Source organism: Sinocyclocheilus rhinocerous, unplaced genomic scaffold, assembly GCF_001515625.1.
Source record: "Sinocyclocheilus rhinocerous isolate Xijiao unplaced genomic scaffold, SAMN03320098_v1.1 scaffold2011, whole genome shotgun sequence".
Classification (NCBI taxonomy): Eukaryota; Metazoa; Chordata; class Actinopteri; order Cypriniformes; family Cyprinidae; genus Sinocyclocheilus; species Sinocyclocheilus rhinocerous.
In genome coordinates, this window is record NW_015649239.1 from 8,042 (window position 1) to 24,254 (window position 16,213).

Consider the following 16,213-nt stretch of genomic DNA (forward strand, 5'->3'; position numbering starts at 1 on the left):
TTACATAAATATTGCACAATCTTGCCTGGGGCAGAGTAAGTTTTGATCGTGACTCATATCATCAACTTGACTCCTGATTCCTCAGTGAACGCAGACTTAGGTTGTTCTCTCTCAGGACTGAACGGTTCTGCGCACATTAGAGAGGCTTGGAACAAACACCACAGAGTAACAGTTAACACATGCAGAGGTTCAGCTAACAGCACAATAACATCACCTGCTTTCCTGGGTTTGTGCTCTGTTTCAATAGGTCAACATCAATACTTGTCATTTAAAATCATTTTATAATTATTTGTTTTGAAGCAAAATGATTGCACTGATCTTCGATTCATAATTATAAATGAAAAGCAGCAGTTTATGCATTTATACAGTTCAGGTTAATTAAACATGGGGCAGCTGCTCTTGGTCTCCAGGGTCTGATCTCTGCTGCAGGCGGTGGGTCGTAAACACCGGGTCTCTCTCGGCCTTCCTGATCTCAGTGGATAAAATGACGGGTGCAGAGGAGAACAAACAAATGAGCTGGAGAGCTTCTCAACAGAGCTGTTTGCTTTTCCTTATTGCTGTGGAAAACATATTTTTCATCTAATTAATATTTGGCTTTCAGGTTATTTTTTCACGTCTCAGACTAAGCAGTGATGATCAGTAGATCTGGAGCTCTTTGTTCAGTGCTGTAGAGTCACTTTGGGTTGCTCAGATTTGGGTGGGTTATGAGGACAGGATCGCAGGCGATCATACTCGGGATTTCTTGAGGTGTGTTGGTCGGGATGGCTGTGGTGGAGATGGGCGAAGCTCTTGGATTGGAGGCTCTGCGGGGACAGAGCGCTGATGCTCTACAGCCGGTTTCCAGAACGATAAAATGACGGGTGCAGAGGAGAAAAAACAAATGAGCTGGAGAGCTTCTCAACAGAGCTGTTTGCTTTTCCTTATTGCTGTGGAAAACATATTTTTCATCTAATATTTGGCTTTCAGGTTATTTTTTCACGTCTCAGACTAAGCAGTGATGATCAGTAGATCTGGAGCTCTTTGTTCAGTGCTGTAGAGTCACTTTGGGTTGCTCAGATTTGGGTGGGTTATGAGGACAGGAGCGCAGGCGATCATACTCGGGATTTCTTGAGGTGTGTTGGTCGGGATGGCTGTGGTGGAGATGGGCGAAGCTCTTGGATTGGAGGCTCTGCGGGGACAGAGCGCTGATGCTCTACAGCCGGTTTCCAGAACGGTGCGGGTGTTCATCAGCTCCACACACTCAGGTAAGGCTTGCACTGCTTGTTTAGTCCCCTTACCTTTGCATTTTGCTGAAAAAAAGTTTTGCTCTGTATTTCAAGGTCATGGAAAACCTGGAAATAGGGAATTTTGAATTGAATTGAAATTTAATTGAAATTAACAATCTTAAAAAAAAAAAAGTAATGGTGATTTCTATAGTGTGATTTTCTAGTTGTGCTCGGTTCTAAAATGTTTATTTTCAATTTGTGTGCAGCCTCTATAAAATACTACAAAAAAATGTTTATCCAGTAATAATAAATGATGGGGAAAGTCATGAAAATGCATTAGTGTGGAATATATGTAACCCTAATCTGCGATGTTTCTACATTTATTTTTATTTAGTGGAGGAAGGCAGAATTAGGGTCACACTTCAGTTTTAGGAAAAATTTGCACTATGAACTATGACTTTTGCATCGGTAAATTCTTAATTTGCTTCTTATTAATAGTAAAGTAGTTTAGGTGTTGGGTAGGATTAAGGGATCTAAAATATGGTCATGCAGAAAAATGCATTAATATTGCTTTATTAGTACTAATAAACAGCCAGCATGCTAGTAATATGCATGTTAATAAGCAACTAGTTAAAAGTGAGAATTGGTCAGTAAAATAAAGTGTTACTAGAATTAGTGTTTGTACTAATGTTGAAGTCCCGATTAATCGAGGTGGTAGGTATTTCAGGTATTTTCTATAATGATGCAAAACCATACAAATGACTGCTGTATAGACAATCAGTTTCCAACATAGTGCTCTTGGTTTTGAAATAAGCATAATCGTGTAATAAGCAATTTAATATATATTAATAAATATCACAAAATGAACTCCTTAAGGACCTGACATTAATACATTTCTTTTTTTTTTTGACAGATATGAAGAATGAGAGGAATGTATTTTGGGAGAAGGCCTATTCGGAGTTGCAGGCCCACTGTCAAAGTTTGGGTCTCGTCTTTGAGGTTTGTGCTGAAAATATATTTGCAGTCTAGTTTAATCCTGGTGGCAAATGTAAAAACTGTCTAAAATTGCATTACATTTTTATTTATTGGGCATATCCACTGTTCAAAAAGCAGGGGTTTTATTTTCTATTGTTGATTTTGTTGGGTTTTTCTCGCAGGTAGTGGATTTCAGATGCGGAGTGCATGACATCTTCACAGCTGATCACTTGACAACTGAACTGTGCATTAAAGAAATCGAGTCCTGTCAGAGAATATCAGATGGCCCAACTTTTATTGTATGTTTCACCAGCAACCTAATTTTATCCATGCATATCTTTTGGCCATCACACTTGTGCTGGTTCTCTGAGCATAAGTGTAATACTGTATCTATGTTTATCTTCTCAGGCTCTGCTCGGTAATCAGTACGGCCATCGCTCCATCCCACGCCTCATACCAGAGACGGAGTTTGAGTTGCTGGTATCAAAACTTCCCAAAGATTCAGAGAGCTTAAAGCTCCTAAACCAATGGTTCTCCAAAGACAGTAACTCAGTCCCACCCACATATATCCTCCAGCCAATCACAGCTCACTATCCTCATTACAATGACAGGGGCTCTGAGAGCGGACAGTTGCGTGATGATGATGTCATATCCTGGAATCTGACCGAATCACGACTGCTGCAGGCTCTCCGCACTGCTGCCCAACAGGCCGAGAGAGAAGGGGATATCAGTGTTGACGAAAAGCACAAGTTTTTCAAATCTGGTGAGAGATTGTGAAACTTTCCATGAATATGGTGCAAAATAAGGGACAAATATTTTTTTGTCATTCCAAACCTGTATGACTTTGATTTACTTTTTTTTTTTTTTTTTTTTTTCCTAAACAAATGGGACGTGAGCCAAAAAAAAAAAAAAATCTAATTGCACTTCAAATAAATTTTTCCCAAAGATGGTTTCTGTCATTCAGGTAGTTCTAATGACGCTGATGCATGTTCAGATGTTGTTGTTTTTTCCCCTTATAAGTTTGGTTTTAGTTTATTTATTGCTATAAAAACTGTGTGTGGGGCCATAATTGTGTGCTTGTAAATGAGTCTGCAGGAGTTTGGACGGGACTTTAAAACCGCGGCTCCACCTGATCACTACTGCACAGGGGTGCGTTTCCCAAAAGCATAGTTAGCTAGCTATGGTAGTTAGTTCCATTGAAATCTATTGGTAACGACGGAACTTGCGACCATAGTTGCTTTTGGGAAACGCACCCCAGAACAGTGATTGGTGTAATGCATTTCTAAGTAATTAATTACTGCAATTTAATTACTTTTCACTTGAAAAAGTAAAGTAGGGGATTACTCGTAATTTTTCTGTAATTTAATTGCAATTACATTAAAAACTGTATAAACCATGGAGCGATTCTATATAAAAGCAATAGTGGATTTAACATCTAATGTTAAAATGTATGTTTTTAATGTAACCTTCTCCCTTTAAATACTTTGGTCAATTCAAGAATAATTTATGCAGTTTTATTTATTTATTTTAAATAATTAAAAGAGTAGTTTCATGTCTATCCTTGTATTTTTCAACTGGTTGAGGTTGATAATGGATTAGAAAGTAATAAGTAATGCAATGCTTCTTAGAGAGAGTAATTGGTACAGTAATCTAATTAAGTACTTTTTTTAGAGTTACTTACCCAACACTGGCACAGACAGGTTGCTATCTATCCATCTGTCTATCTGTCTGTCTGTCTGTCTGTCTATCTTTTTTTTTTTAAACAGTCCTTATATAACATAAACCAACAACAACAATAAAAAAGCATATGACTTTTAGTATTATAGCGTTTCAATTTCCCTTCATTTTATATGTGGTTTGCAATTTTTTACAACATCTGTCATTTTACAACATCTGTCTAGTTTTTCCTTATATTTTAATGAGTATCATGCTTTTTGTGTGTATTTCGTAGTCTTAGAGTATGAGATGGAGCACGGCTTTCTCAAGACCCAAAAGGATGCATCAGCGGTGCTGTTTTTCCGTGAACTGCCTCGACTCAGTAAAAGAGACTGCAAGAAAAACTTTGCAAAGTTTCTTCTGGACGTCACAGCCGATGGCTTGTTGGACACCGAAGCCCGGGAGCTCTTGGCCGACCTGAAGCAACGCATCTACAACTCAGGTCGCCTCCAGCCTCTCTGCATGGAGCTCAGCAAAGGAGCTATGGACCCGAGCCGCAAAGAACACAAGGGGTACCTGGGAAAACTGTGTGAGCAGGTGACATCCCAAATGAAGGCACTGATCAGCAGGAATGCTCTGCAAACTTCAGGAACTTGTAGCACGGTAGATCCAGGATGGTCTTGGCTGAAACAGGAGATCTTCCATCACGCCGTGCTGAGCGAGGAGAAGTGCTCTGTGTTTAAAGGAAGGGACAGCATTCTGGGAAAGATCTGCATTGCCATGTGGGAGTCCACTAATGCTTGCCACGAACCTCTTCTGGTTCATGGACCTTCAGGGGTCGGTAAAACAGCTCTGCTTTGCAAACTGGCACAGGAAATGCGAGGCGTTGTTGACCATCGGGGAGTTGTGGTGCTGAGGTTGCTGGGAACATCTCCACTCAGCTCGGATGTTGACTCTGTTCTCAGAGGTGTTTGTCTTCAAGTGTGTGGAGCTTTAGGGTTGCAGTTCCCCTATCCACATATTGCCAACGCGCATGAAGAGCTAGTCCGGTTTTTCCATTCCATGCTGGAAGACGTGTCAAAACAAGGAGACACACTCCTACTCATTCTGGACTCATTGGACCAGCTTTTAGAGGCAAACAAACCTCATAAACTAGACTGGATACCTAAAGTGATCCCTCCCAATGTGCAACTTGTACTCTCTATTTCTGATGACTATGTTGAGAAATGTAAATCTTTGGTTTCAGCAGAACAAAACGTCTTTAGAGTGGAACTTCTCACAGACGGTCAAGGGAAAGACGTTATTGGCGCCTACATGAGCGCAGCTGGACGCAAGCTGACCTCAGAACAGGTAGACACCATCTTAAACCGCTTCCAGCAAAGCAGGAGCCCTTTGCACATGAAACTCATGCTAGACACTGCCAAACAGTGGTCCTCCTTCACCGCCACGTCTAATGTTCGCCTGGGCGTCTCTGCACAGGAAGTGATGACACAGTTTGTGGAGTCACTTGAGGAGAATCATGGGAAGAAGCTAGTTAGTCATGCTCTGTGCTTCATCTTGTTATCAAGGCAAGTCATATTTTGTTATGTTGGTTTTAGGAGGATCTAATATGTTAACTTTTTAATGACAGATTATGAGGATGCTTTGGTAGTTTAGTATAATGGAGTCTTTACGCTGCCAAGCTTTGCCACATCCAAATTACATGTAAAAACGTAATGGCACATAAAAGATGCGCAGCACTAACCCTAAGCCTATATAAATATATATTGTTTTACAATGAAATGAATTAATTTGAATCATTTTATGAACCTTGGTGGAAGAGCATTGAAGGCATTTCCCAGAATGCTCTTATTTAATCAATAAATTAGACCGATTCATGTTATTGAAGATGTTAACATGTAGGCTATTTTAGTTTTTTTAATTGTCATATATATTTTATTTCTTTAATTGTTTTCAGTTAAATGTTGAAGTATTAAATACACACACACACACCAAATGTCCTCAATTATACCGTGAAATACTTTGACAACCCATTAGTGAGGACATTTTACTGGTCCTCACTAGTTAAAAAGGTATATAAATCAGCCAAAAGATGTTTTGATTTAAATCTAGTTCTGCATGTTTTTGTGATGTGTATGTGTTGGGGTAGGGGCTGCGTTAGGTGATGGAAAATATCATTAACCAGATATAAAATGAATGGAAGTCTATGTAATGTCCTCACTGAGAGTGTTATTTATGTTTTAATGTTTACGAAACAGTTTGGCTAATGAAACTTATCACTTATTATGTGGTTGTTTTCATTTCTTTGAATTCAGTCAAATTCGTTTTCTTTCAAATTCCAGTGCAACATCATGTGGGTGTAGCCAATTCTATTCAAACTCACATTCATATTCAAATTCACATTCAATTGAATGGTAGCCAATTCTTCTGAATTTTGAGCTGCCATGGCTAATGTGTTTAAGCAACCTCTGTGCCACGTTAAAAGTCTGCTTTTTGTGGCTAAATTTGCCATTTCAGAAACTAGCCTTCACATGTCCAACTCTTAATGTTGACACGCACCGTAATGAACATCTAAGTTTCTAAATGTAATTATTTGTCTTTTATATATTCAGAAGTGGTCTATCAGAGGCAGAGTTACAGGATGTCTTGTCGTTAGATAATGACGTTCTGGCTGAAATGTATAAGTACTGGCTTCCTCCGAGCCACACACTCCTGCGCTTCCCACGACTTCACTGGTCCCGGCTCCGGCATGACCTGACAGCTCATCTGACGGAGAGATGGGAGGGTGGTGTTATTCTGCTGGGTTTCACCCACAGGTAAAGGTTTGATTAGACCTTTCTGTTACCACTGTCGTGTTCAGAATTTTCCCACCAGTCAAGCAACATACTAGGAAAAGTCCAAGTGCTATGCCCTATGCCCTTTCCATCACCGTTATAACTCAGCCTTTACTTTTCTTAGGCAGTTCGCAGAGCTGGTAAGGAAGAGATATTTATCACGCGATATGAAAACAGACATGCATGCCATCCTCGCTGAATATTTCTTAGGACAGTGGAGTCAGGGGCAGCTCAGGCCGATCCTTCTTCCCTCACTAAGTGCGCTGCTCAATGCTGACAGAAAGGTATTGTTTAAGGTCACAAAATCAGCATTATGTCAAATATGCTTTAGATGCTAAATAACCTATATTTTTGATGGTAAAACATGCTGTTTTTCAAGGTACCACCCCAGCCCTTGTGGTTCACTGGAGAAGTCGCCAATATGCGGAAGCTTCATGAACTGCCCTATCATCTCGCTCATGCGGGCAAATGGGTGGAGTTACGCCAATCAGTGCTCGGTGAGGTTTAGATAGGAATAGCTACATTCAAAAATAGCCAAATCTATTCACTTGAATGACACATTGACAGCTGTCTATGTTTTATGTTTTTGTAAACTTAAATATATAAACATGTACGACATGTATAAACAAGTATATACAAATATGAATGTGCATTTATTCTCACAGGCAGTCTGGACTGGTTATGTTGTAAAACTCTTCGGTGTGGCGTGAGCTGTGTTATTCAGGACCTGTCGCTTTGCACTGACCTCACAGACTGTCCTGAGATACGAATGCTGAAAGAGACATTTCTGCTTCTGAAGCCCTCGTTAGATTTTAGCGACGGTCGTGTGGGTAAGTATTGGCCACCGGGGCTTTCATAGGCTGTGTTCTACGAAAAACATGTAATTAAAGGTGCAATAGGTGATTGTCTTCAGAAACATTTTTTGTTATGCTGGTTGAAAGTCTCTTCAAATCCCGATAGCAATCAATAAGTTAAGTGGTCTAAATGTATTTATATATTCTGTAGAAGGCGTAGGACCAAGAAATGTTCGTCCAATCAAAACACTTGGTCCGAGCGTTTTAATTGGCTTTCCTACCTGCCTGTCAAGTTATGTATTAGCATACCTCTGTGCACCCGGTTCGCGCAGACAGGGTACGTCACCAGCGCGTTCACACACGCTGTGCAGACAGAGCGAGAATGGCAGACAAACATCAACAACCCGATCTTTTAAAGTTGTCTTATATAATGACGCATGATGTAGCCCAGCGGTTCCCAAGTCCAGTCCTCGCGCCCCCCAACCAGCTCATTAGAAGAGAGCTACATGCATGAACTGTGTTCCAATCGATATGATCCCTACACAGTGTTCATTGCTCCCTACTCCCTGAGCGGGGGAAATCGGTTGAAGTTTACTTCATTTCGGAACATTCATTCACTGATTTGCGCTGCGCAGCGTCTTCACACACAGACGAAACTTACTAGAGAAGTGTGAAGGACTGGAATTGGGAACCGCTGATGTAGCCTATTGTAGTAACGTTGTCTCTGGTATTATTCTTGTCTGTGAGCGTATATGCGTTCAGGAGGCATGGCTTTGGATGGCGATTTCAGGGAGGGTGGGACGTTCGCTTTCAGTTTTATCAGGCTAAAGTTAGCATTTTCCAAGATCTCCTACTGCACCTTTAATAAAGCAAATGTAAATACGAATTCATTTGTAAGGGAATATTAAGAAATAGGTTTTGGTTTCATGTTTTCATGAAATCGTAATTTGGAGTTTTTTAGTTTAGGCTTTTAGTTCATGTCTGTTAGCTTCGTCATTTAGAGATTAAGAAATCAGGGAAAGTAAACTGCATTTCTCAAGCAATTTAATGTGGTCTAGGAAGGTGGTGTGGCTTTTAGTTCATGTCTGTTAGCTTGGAGGTCATTTAGAGATTAAGAAATCAGGGAAAGTAAACTGCATTTCTCAAGCAATTTAATGTGGTCTAGGAAGGTGAAGTGTGCCATTGCCAAACTGACATTACACGCTTTATTTTAGAATGTAGTCAAATGTTGATTGGTTGCTTCTGCATGATGACGATCATGCCTAATGAGCTTTAAAAAAAAAATTTTAAAAAAAAGGAGTTAGCAAATGGATAAAGAAAAGCAATTAATAAATACTTTATTTAAAAAAAAAATCAAAATGATTTATTTGTTTAATTGATATTTAAATATATTTTTTATTGTTAAATATGTAAAAAAGTTACTAAATACACAAAATGTATTTGTCAAGTTGTCATTTGTCATGTATTATCAATGCTTCATTTCTTGCTTTTTTAAATGCATTTATACATCCTCTATAACTCTTTACAGATGATATTCAGCGACATTTTTCCTTTATTTATTGATTGACCAGTCACACCAGTTCATCATTCTTTCACTTTCCCTTTAAACATTGCTAACAATTCAAGAAACATCTAAAATCTGCCACAATATAACTCATCTTTCAGTATTTGTATTTTTAATTTTTTTTTACTTAACCAATTCTTCTATCTCCTGCTTCTCTAAGATCCCTCACTTTTGGTCACGGAGATCTTCGCCAGGCTGCAGGGCCTCGCTGATCTCTACCCCTCCATGATTGGTCAGCTGTGTTCTCAGTGCGTGGGCTGGTTTGGTTCCTGTACTGACCCAGTGCTTGTGCCCAAATGCAGCTTCTTTCAGGCCCCTGGGGGCCCACTGAAGAGCACCCTCACGGGGTTCATGAAAGGTGACCCAAAGGAGCTCAGTATTGGTTTCGAGTAAAAACCCCTTAACACACATGCTGTTGCTGCTCTACTTAATGTTGCTTCATATCATTGTGTTTTCGTGACTTTTGAAAGGGGTGAAGGCCGTCGTGCTGTGCTCAAAGAGAGAGCTGCTGGTAGCAGGTTCAGAGGATGGACTGATTATAGCCTGGAATCTAAACCATCTCCAGACTCTTCACACTCTTTCTGGACACACTGGTAGGTTCTTAACAATGAAGAAGCCAAGGGTGTAAAGTGTCTCTGCCTTGATTCTGAGCTAATTAACAGTTGCGTTCCGGAAGTAAAAACTCCACAAGGAAATTGATTTTAAACAATATAAACCTTTAAAGACAGGCCTGTTGTGAGCTCCAAGGTTGTTACTCCATTCTTGAACCCATCTGCTCACATTAGTTCAACTTACTTTTAAAATAACCATGTTTAATAGCAGAATTTGTGGTGAAAACTTAAATTACCCATGATGCTGTACAGAAAATTCCACCAATCAGAGTTGCAGCGAGCAAAGCACACCAAAAGAGATCTTTAGCTCCACCCACTCCCATGAAGCTCCATGAATTACATAATTGAGTCGGTCTCTGGACGCTCTCAAAATACTTTCAGTATTGTACCTTCGTCTTTTTGTCTGTTGTTCATATACTTTTCATATACGTCAAATAAAGTTTGTAATGTTGTGATTGACCTTGTAGCTGGTTTGCTTGGTTCATGGTTTATAACGCTTTAACAAAGACTTTTTAAAAATCTCTGTGCAAAAAATATTGGGAATATAATATGAATAAATAATACTTCCAGAACCAGCACTGCTAAAAAAAGTGGGCAGGAATAATGAACTCTATACTGAAATGTATGTATGTGTGTGTGTAAAATGTTGTTAATTTATTTACTTTTTTTTAAAAATAGAACAGAACAAATTATCCCTTGTGTAAGATGAGCCAAACAGTCCCCAATGAGACCGTAATGCCATGCTCCCTGAAGAGTGCTCACTTCAGTTCCCCCATAGTTCCCTCAAAGAACGTTGCTATGCAACAAAAATAGCACTCTGCTATGGGAGGTGTGCAGTTATATGGTGTTTCACATTACATTGTTGATTTTAGCATGAATTCAAGCACACTCTATTGATCAATCAGAACTCAGGACCGGTACTATCCCTTTTATTGTCTATTGTCTATTTTTGTTTAAATATACAGTGTGTGTGTGTATGTGTGTGTGTGTGTGTATATATATATATATATATATATATATATATATAGCTCTTTCTGACTTTTATAAGTACATTAATAGTTTAACAAATAGCCAAACAAATAAATAAGGGTCATGGCTAACTTAAATATAGAAATGTTTGCTCGCCAATTTTCAAATAGTTTCTGTGTGCCTATTAGAAGCTTCACTAAAAATGCTTTAGGGTGAACACTGTTCAAGTATATGAGAATATAAACCCTTATGTTTCTCTTTCTCTGTGTAGCGGGGGTGCTCTCCCTGAAGCTGATGGACAAAACCAATCACTGTCTGTCTACTGGACTCGATGGCACACTAAGAAAATGGTGTCTGATAAGTGGACAACAGCTTTTCTGCATCACTGATGCAGTGTCTGTCCAAACACACACCCCTACACACATTCACATGATCGAAGAAAGGAGGATTGTCATAACCAACCCAAGCAGCCTAGTATGAAAAATGTTAACTTGACATTTCCTTTTTTTATATATTAAAGAAACAGTTCATGATAAAATGAAAATTGTCATTATTCACTCGCCCTCTTATCGTACCAAACCAGGAGCCAGTTGTGTAAACGTAGCCACTATGCTGAGGCTGTTAGCCAAGGAGTCTTATTTTTCAGATTCATGTGAGTCCAATCAACATTTAAAAAAAAAAAGTTATGACCAGTCTTAAAGAAAATTAAATAAATAAATGAATGACTAACTTGTAAAACCGTGCTAAGCATGTTATGCAACTGGCCCCAGTATAATGTCAGTATTTGTGTTATGGTAATTGAGAAATGTTAAAGAGCCCTCATGCAGATCTAGCCTAACAAAAATGTAACTACAACAAGAGCAGAAAGACCAAAAAATGTAATCAACAAAAATGAATAATGACCAAATTTTCATTTTTGGGTTCCTTTAATCTTTTAAATAACTATGAATGCTGTTAGTTAATATTTTCTCTGCCATCCTTTCCCGTACAGGTTAAAGCTTGGCACTTGGACACTGCAGAGCCCCTGTATGAGCTGACAGCAGGCGTTTGTTCTGTTCTTGGTGTTGTGGGAGATGCAGTAGCATGCATATGCAGTGAGGGGGCGCTCTGTTTTTATGACGTATCCACTGGCATGCAACATTCCCAGACCCCCCTACCCTGCCCTGCTGGACACCACAATCTCACCTGCTCTCTGACACTCTCCAAATACTCCAAGATACTCATTGCTTTTGGGGAAGGCCGTCTCCATTCGGTATGTATCTTGTTTCAGTAAAGACCAAGCAAAATCTAGCATTTCAGCTTTATTGGAAGGTTTTTGTGTGTGTGTGTGCAGGTATGGAGCCATAGTATTGAGTCTGTGGTTGATCTTCCCTCTCCAGCTTTGTTCCTCAGAACATCCGACGATGAAAAACTGCTGTTTGCAGGTGCTTTAACACGTGTCATTGTCTGATGATCTTTTCTCATTTATTAATTACTCTTGAAGTGTGCATCACTAAGGTCAAACCATTTCTGAACAAAACAAAAATTCCAAACACATCTCCAATCTTTCATTAAACAACCATTAACATTAGTTTTTAGGCCCATGTCGAATGTTGGGCCGCTTACAAAAACAATGTTTAGACCAAAACCAAGGTTACACTTTTCAGGAAATCAAAATATGAATGGCTTACCTCAAATACATTAATAGCATTAATTAAACAGCACTTTCCATGAAAATGGTGGAAAATAAGGCTTGTAATTGTAAAAAAGGGACATTTATTTAACAATGTGAAGTACTTCGTCTTTAGTTTTGGTTTATATATTATAAAATATTATATTATCTGTTTTATATTATATTAGCATATACTTGAATAATTAAATAAAATTAAATAAGTATTATAATGATATTGACTGAAAGGGTAACAGGCTTATAGATTTAAAAAAAGATACAAAAAAAGTATCAGAGAATTATTACTTTTTATTATTATTTTTATTTGGAGAAAATGGACTCAGGAAGGCACACATTGTGATTTTTTTTTTTTTTAAACCATATATTCCTCCATAAACAAAATTCAGTAATGGCAGAATTTTAATTTTTGAAATAATGGATATATCTATGCAGAATGTTTTTACTTTATAGTCTCTTATTTTCTCATTAGTCATTTTATGTATTAGTTAAAGCTTGCCTGTTAAATATGTTATAAATATTATAACTGTTTTATTCTATATTATCGTGTATTTTAATAATTAAATAAAATTTAATGAATATTATAATGAAATGACTGAATGGCTAACAGGGTTGCAGATTTAGCCTAATTGAATCTATCACTCAGCTATCTAGTTTAGGACCAATTTATTCAGTAAAGACCAAGCTAAATCTAGCATTTCAGCTTTATTGGAAGGTTTTTGTGTGTGTGTGTGTGCAGGTATGGAGCCATAGTATTGAGTCTGTGGTTGATCTTCCCCTTACAACAATTTTGGTGAGAGGGCTGAATAGCTGTGTTTCAATGATTTTAGAATCAGAGTGCTCCTTAGGGAAAAGACTAAGTATTACTTTTTTTGGTCATCTAAATGAGTTAATTATTATAAGACATATAATATAATATGTTAAATTTGCTAGTTTTGGCTGACTGTATTTATTTTCTGTTAAATGAGATTTAATTTACAACACAAATTTGTAAATTGTTTGCTTGTGTGAAGTCCACTTTTTTCTTGTTGAAGGATGTGACAGAACATTGTGCGTGTTCCTCGTGACGCTGACTTCAATGCAGAGGGTTCTGGATCTTCACCATGACGCGTCAGTCTTATGTGCCGTCTCAAGCAGTGAAGGTAGTGAAATCATCACAAGTGCCCAGGATCGGATTGTACGGGTCAGTTTAATCCCATAGAGTTTCATCTCACTGCCATTGTCCCGAACGGAAGTTGATCCTCTTGTGCTCTTCAAGGTCTGGAGTGTCACCACAGGAGCCCTGCTGGACTGGATCGGTGTGATGGATTCTGCTGTGTCCTCTTTGGCTGTCCATCAGCGCACTATTATCTCTGCCTCCGTTATTGCCAACCAGCTCAAAGTATGGCAGCTTGACTACAACACCAAGCACAGGAGCAAGTCTTTCATCCCGGCATACTACCCTCTAGTGGCCCTGTCGAAAGACGGTGATACTGTATTCTATGTGAAAGAGGGAAATAAAACACAGGTTTTCACCTGGAGCTGCTCGGAAGGTGATACATGTAATAAGAAGATACTGGTTTTCAATGTTGTATTTATGTGTGCGATATCTTTAGCGAATGAAACTCAAATAAAATCTGCAAAAGTTCTCAAGCCAAAGTTGTTCATATGTTTCACAGGTCTGCGGTCCGACAGTATGGACGTGTCCTCAGACGTGTGCTGTATGGAATTAGCCCAGCAGAAACGTCTACTCTTCTGTGGACTGCGGACTGGTACCATCCTTATTTACCCACTAGACTTTGCCCCAGAAACCCTGTGCCTACCACCTCCAGAAAGCCTACCAATGGTACGCAGCATGGCCATCAGCCCGGGGGAGGACAGAATGGCCGTGGCTTATGAGGATTCGGTTTGTCTCTTTGAGATTACATCGAGAGACAGTTTCCCCTGTGTGGACGGCCCGTTTGAGAGGTACACCCTGTGCCTGCTGCATTCCCCTATCTCTGCCATGGCTCTGCTGTCTGACTGCAGGCTGCTCTATGGGACATTTGGTGGCGAAGTGGTGACCTACGACTTTAAGAGCGCCACGGCAGCCGAGCTGGATCATCACGGTGCAGCCATAACCTGTATCACTATGAGCAACTGGGATGCACAAGCATTGATTGGCTCTCAAGACTGCGTTCAGAAGTTGTGGAATCTGAGTCCCGTCTTGCTGAATCACACCATGGAGTACAAGGTGAGGGTTTGCAGGTTGCTATAATTGATTGAGCTTTTTAAATTAAACCAAAAGAGTTTGTTGCTAGCATGTTTTTTTTAAGATAACAATGTGATATTCAAATGAGCATAATAAATGACATAATCCCAAATACTAATTAAAATAGGTTTTAGAGGGGTTTTGACCACTTCTTTAGCTGGTCAGGCTGAGAGACCAGCAGACCAACCAACTAAAACCAGCTAAGACCAGCCAACCAGCATAGGCTGGTTTTAGTTGTTTTTATTATTAATATTATTTTGTCTGTTAACAATCAATTAAAAAAGTTTGTTGTTAACATGTTTTCTCATCTAACTCTGAAATACTTGGTGAAATTGTTTGTTGAACTATGAATTGCCTGAGGTTCATCTGTTTTGGCTCTGTTCACAATTCATTTTAAAAGTTTGTTGTTAGCATGTTGCTAAGCTAACAATGTGATACTCGAATGAGCATTAAAATTACATGCTACTCAAAAACACCAGGTAAAATTGTCTATTGAACTATAATTTGTCTGTGGTTGGGCCTACTTTGGCTTTGTTTACAATAAATGTAATTAGTTAGCATGTTGCAAGATAGCAGTGTGATACTCAAATAAGCATAAAAATGACATAATCCCATAATACTAGTTAAAATAGGTTTTAGAGGGGTTTTGACCACTTCAGGCTGGGACACCAGTTTGACCAGCTTAAACCATGCCCATCTTAACAATGTGATACTTGAATAAACATAAACGGTATTTACTCATAAACACCAGGTAATATAGTCTGTCGAACTATTATTTGTCTGTGGATGGGTCTATTTTGGCTCAGTTTACAGTAAATGTTATTAGAGTTTGTTGTTCGCATGTTGTTAAGATAATAATGTGATACTCGAATAATCATAAAGCAATAAGCCCCAAGAAGCCGTGGTTTACAGTGAATTTATGACATATTACTTACTAAACAAACATACCAATTAAAATAGTCTATTGATTTTTTTTGTTTAACTCAATCATGTTGCGAAAACCTCTGACTCAGAACTAATGAACTCCTTAAAAGTAATGTTTTTTCAGTGTGCTCTGCATTCGGAGCAAGCCTATGATGACGTATACTTCTGCCAACAACCATTGTGTGAGTTTAATAGGACATGTGTTGTCTTGTTCCATCTTTAAGGGTTTTTATTTTGAAGGCGTCCTCTGTGCTGTCTTCTCAATAAATGATAAATACGTCTTCACTGGATCCCTGGACAAAACCATCAAAGTCTGGGATGTCTGTAGTGGTGAGGACTGTTCACTGTTGTGCATGACACCTACTTGTTCAGGACTAATCATTCTGTGGAAGATTTACTAATAATTTGCTAATAATGTCTTTCATGTCTGATTTAGTTGCTTGGCTTTGGTCGTTTCATTACAGGTTGTTTGCTGTACGTCCAGTTCGTCTACTCTCCAGTCATAAAGATGATGCCACACAAAGATGGATTTGTAGCCGTGTCCCAGCATGGCTCTTTCATCAAGGAAGGTTTCCGCTGTCCAGACACCCTTAAACCTGGATACAACCCCCTCCGGATCTTCAGAGCACAGTACCGAGTTACCTCTCGGGAGAAAAGCCTGAACGCTCCGCACACCGTCATCAACGAGCTCCCAGATTACAACCCTGCTCAGTTCAATTTCATCGGCATCGGTTTGATGAAAAGCAAACCATCCAACACGTGTGTTCTCCTCTAAATACGTTCTA

General features: G+C 39.0%; 1 protein-coding gene across 1 annotated transcript; it reads left to right on the forward strand.

Moving 5' to 3' along the window:
• The first annotated feature begins 1,126 nt into the window (after positions 1-1,126).
• Positions 1,127-16,213, forward strand: LOC107710443 (NACHT domain- and WD repeat-containing protein 1-like). The gene is made up of 19 exons (XM_016515208.1): positions 1,127-1,244; positions 2,119-2,204; positions 2,363-2,479; positions 2,589-2,943; positions 4,132-5,404; positions 6,449-6,652; positions 6,795-6,954; positions 7,050-7,167; positions 7,336-7,500; positions 9,189-9,386; positions 9,499-9,621; positions 10,880-11,082; positions 11,600-11,860; positions 11,942-12,032; positions 13,309-13,457; positions 13,533-13,815; positions 13,933-14,486; positions 15,653-15,758; positions 15,893-16,213. Exons 1-19 carry the CDS (start codon positions 1,127-1,129, stop codon positions 16,201-16,203), a joined length of 4,875 nt encoding a protein of 1,624 aa, XP_016370694.1. The 3' UTR covers positions 16,204-16,213.

Bases quoted from the DNA above. Each gene is read 5' to 3' on its own strand.
- LOC107710443 (XM_016515208.1), top strand. From the start codon at position 1,127: ATGGCTGTGGTGGAGATGGGCGAAGCTCTTGGATTGGAGGCTCTGCGG. The intron at 7,168-7,335 runs GTGAGGTTTAGA...TTATTCTCACAG, and splicing joins GTTACGCCAATCAGTGCTCG to GCAGTCTGGACTGGTTATGT. The intron at 13,816-13,932 runs GTAATAAGAAGA...TATGTTTCACAG, and splicing joins CTGCTCGGAAGGTGATACAT to GTCTGCGGTCCGACAGTATG.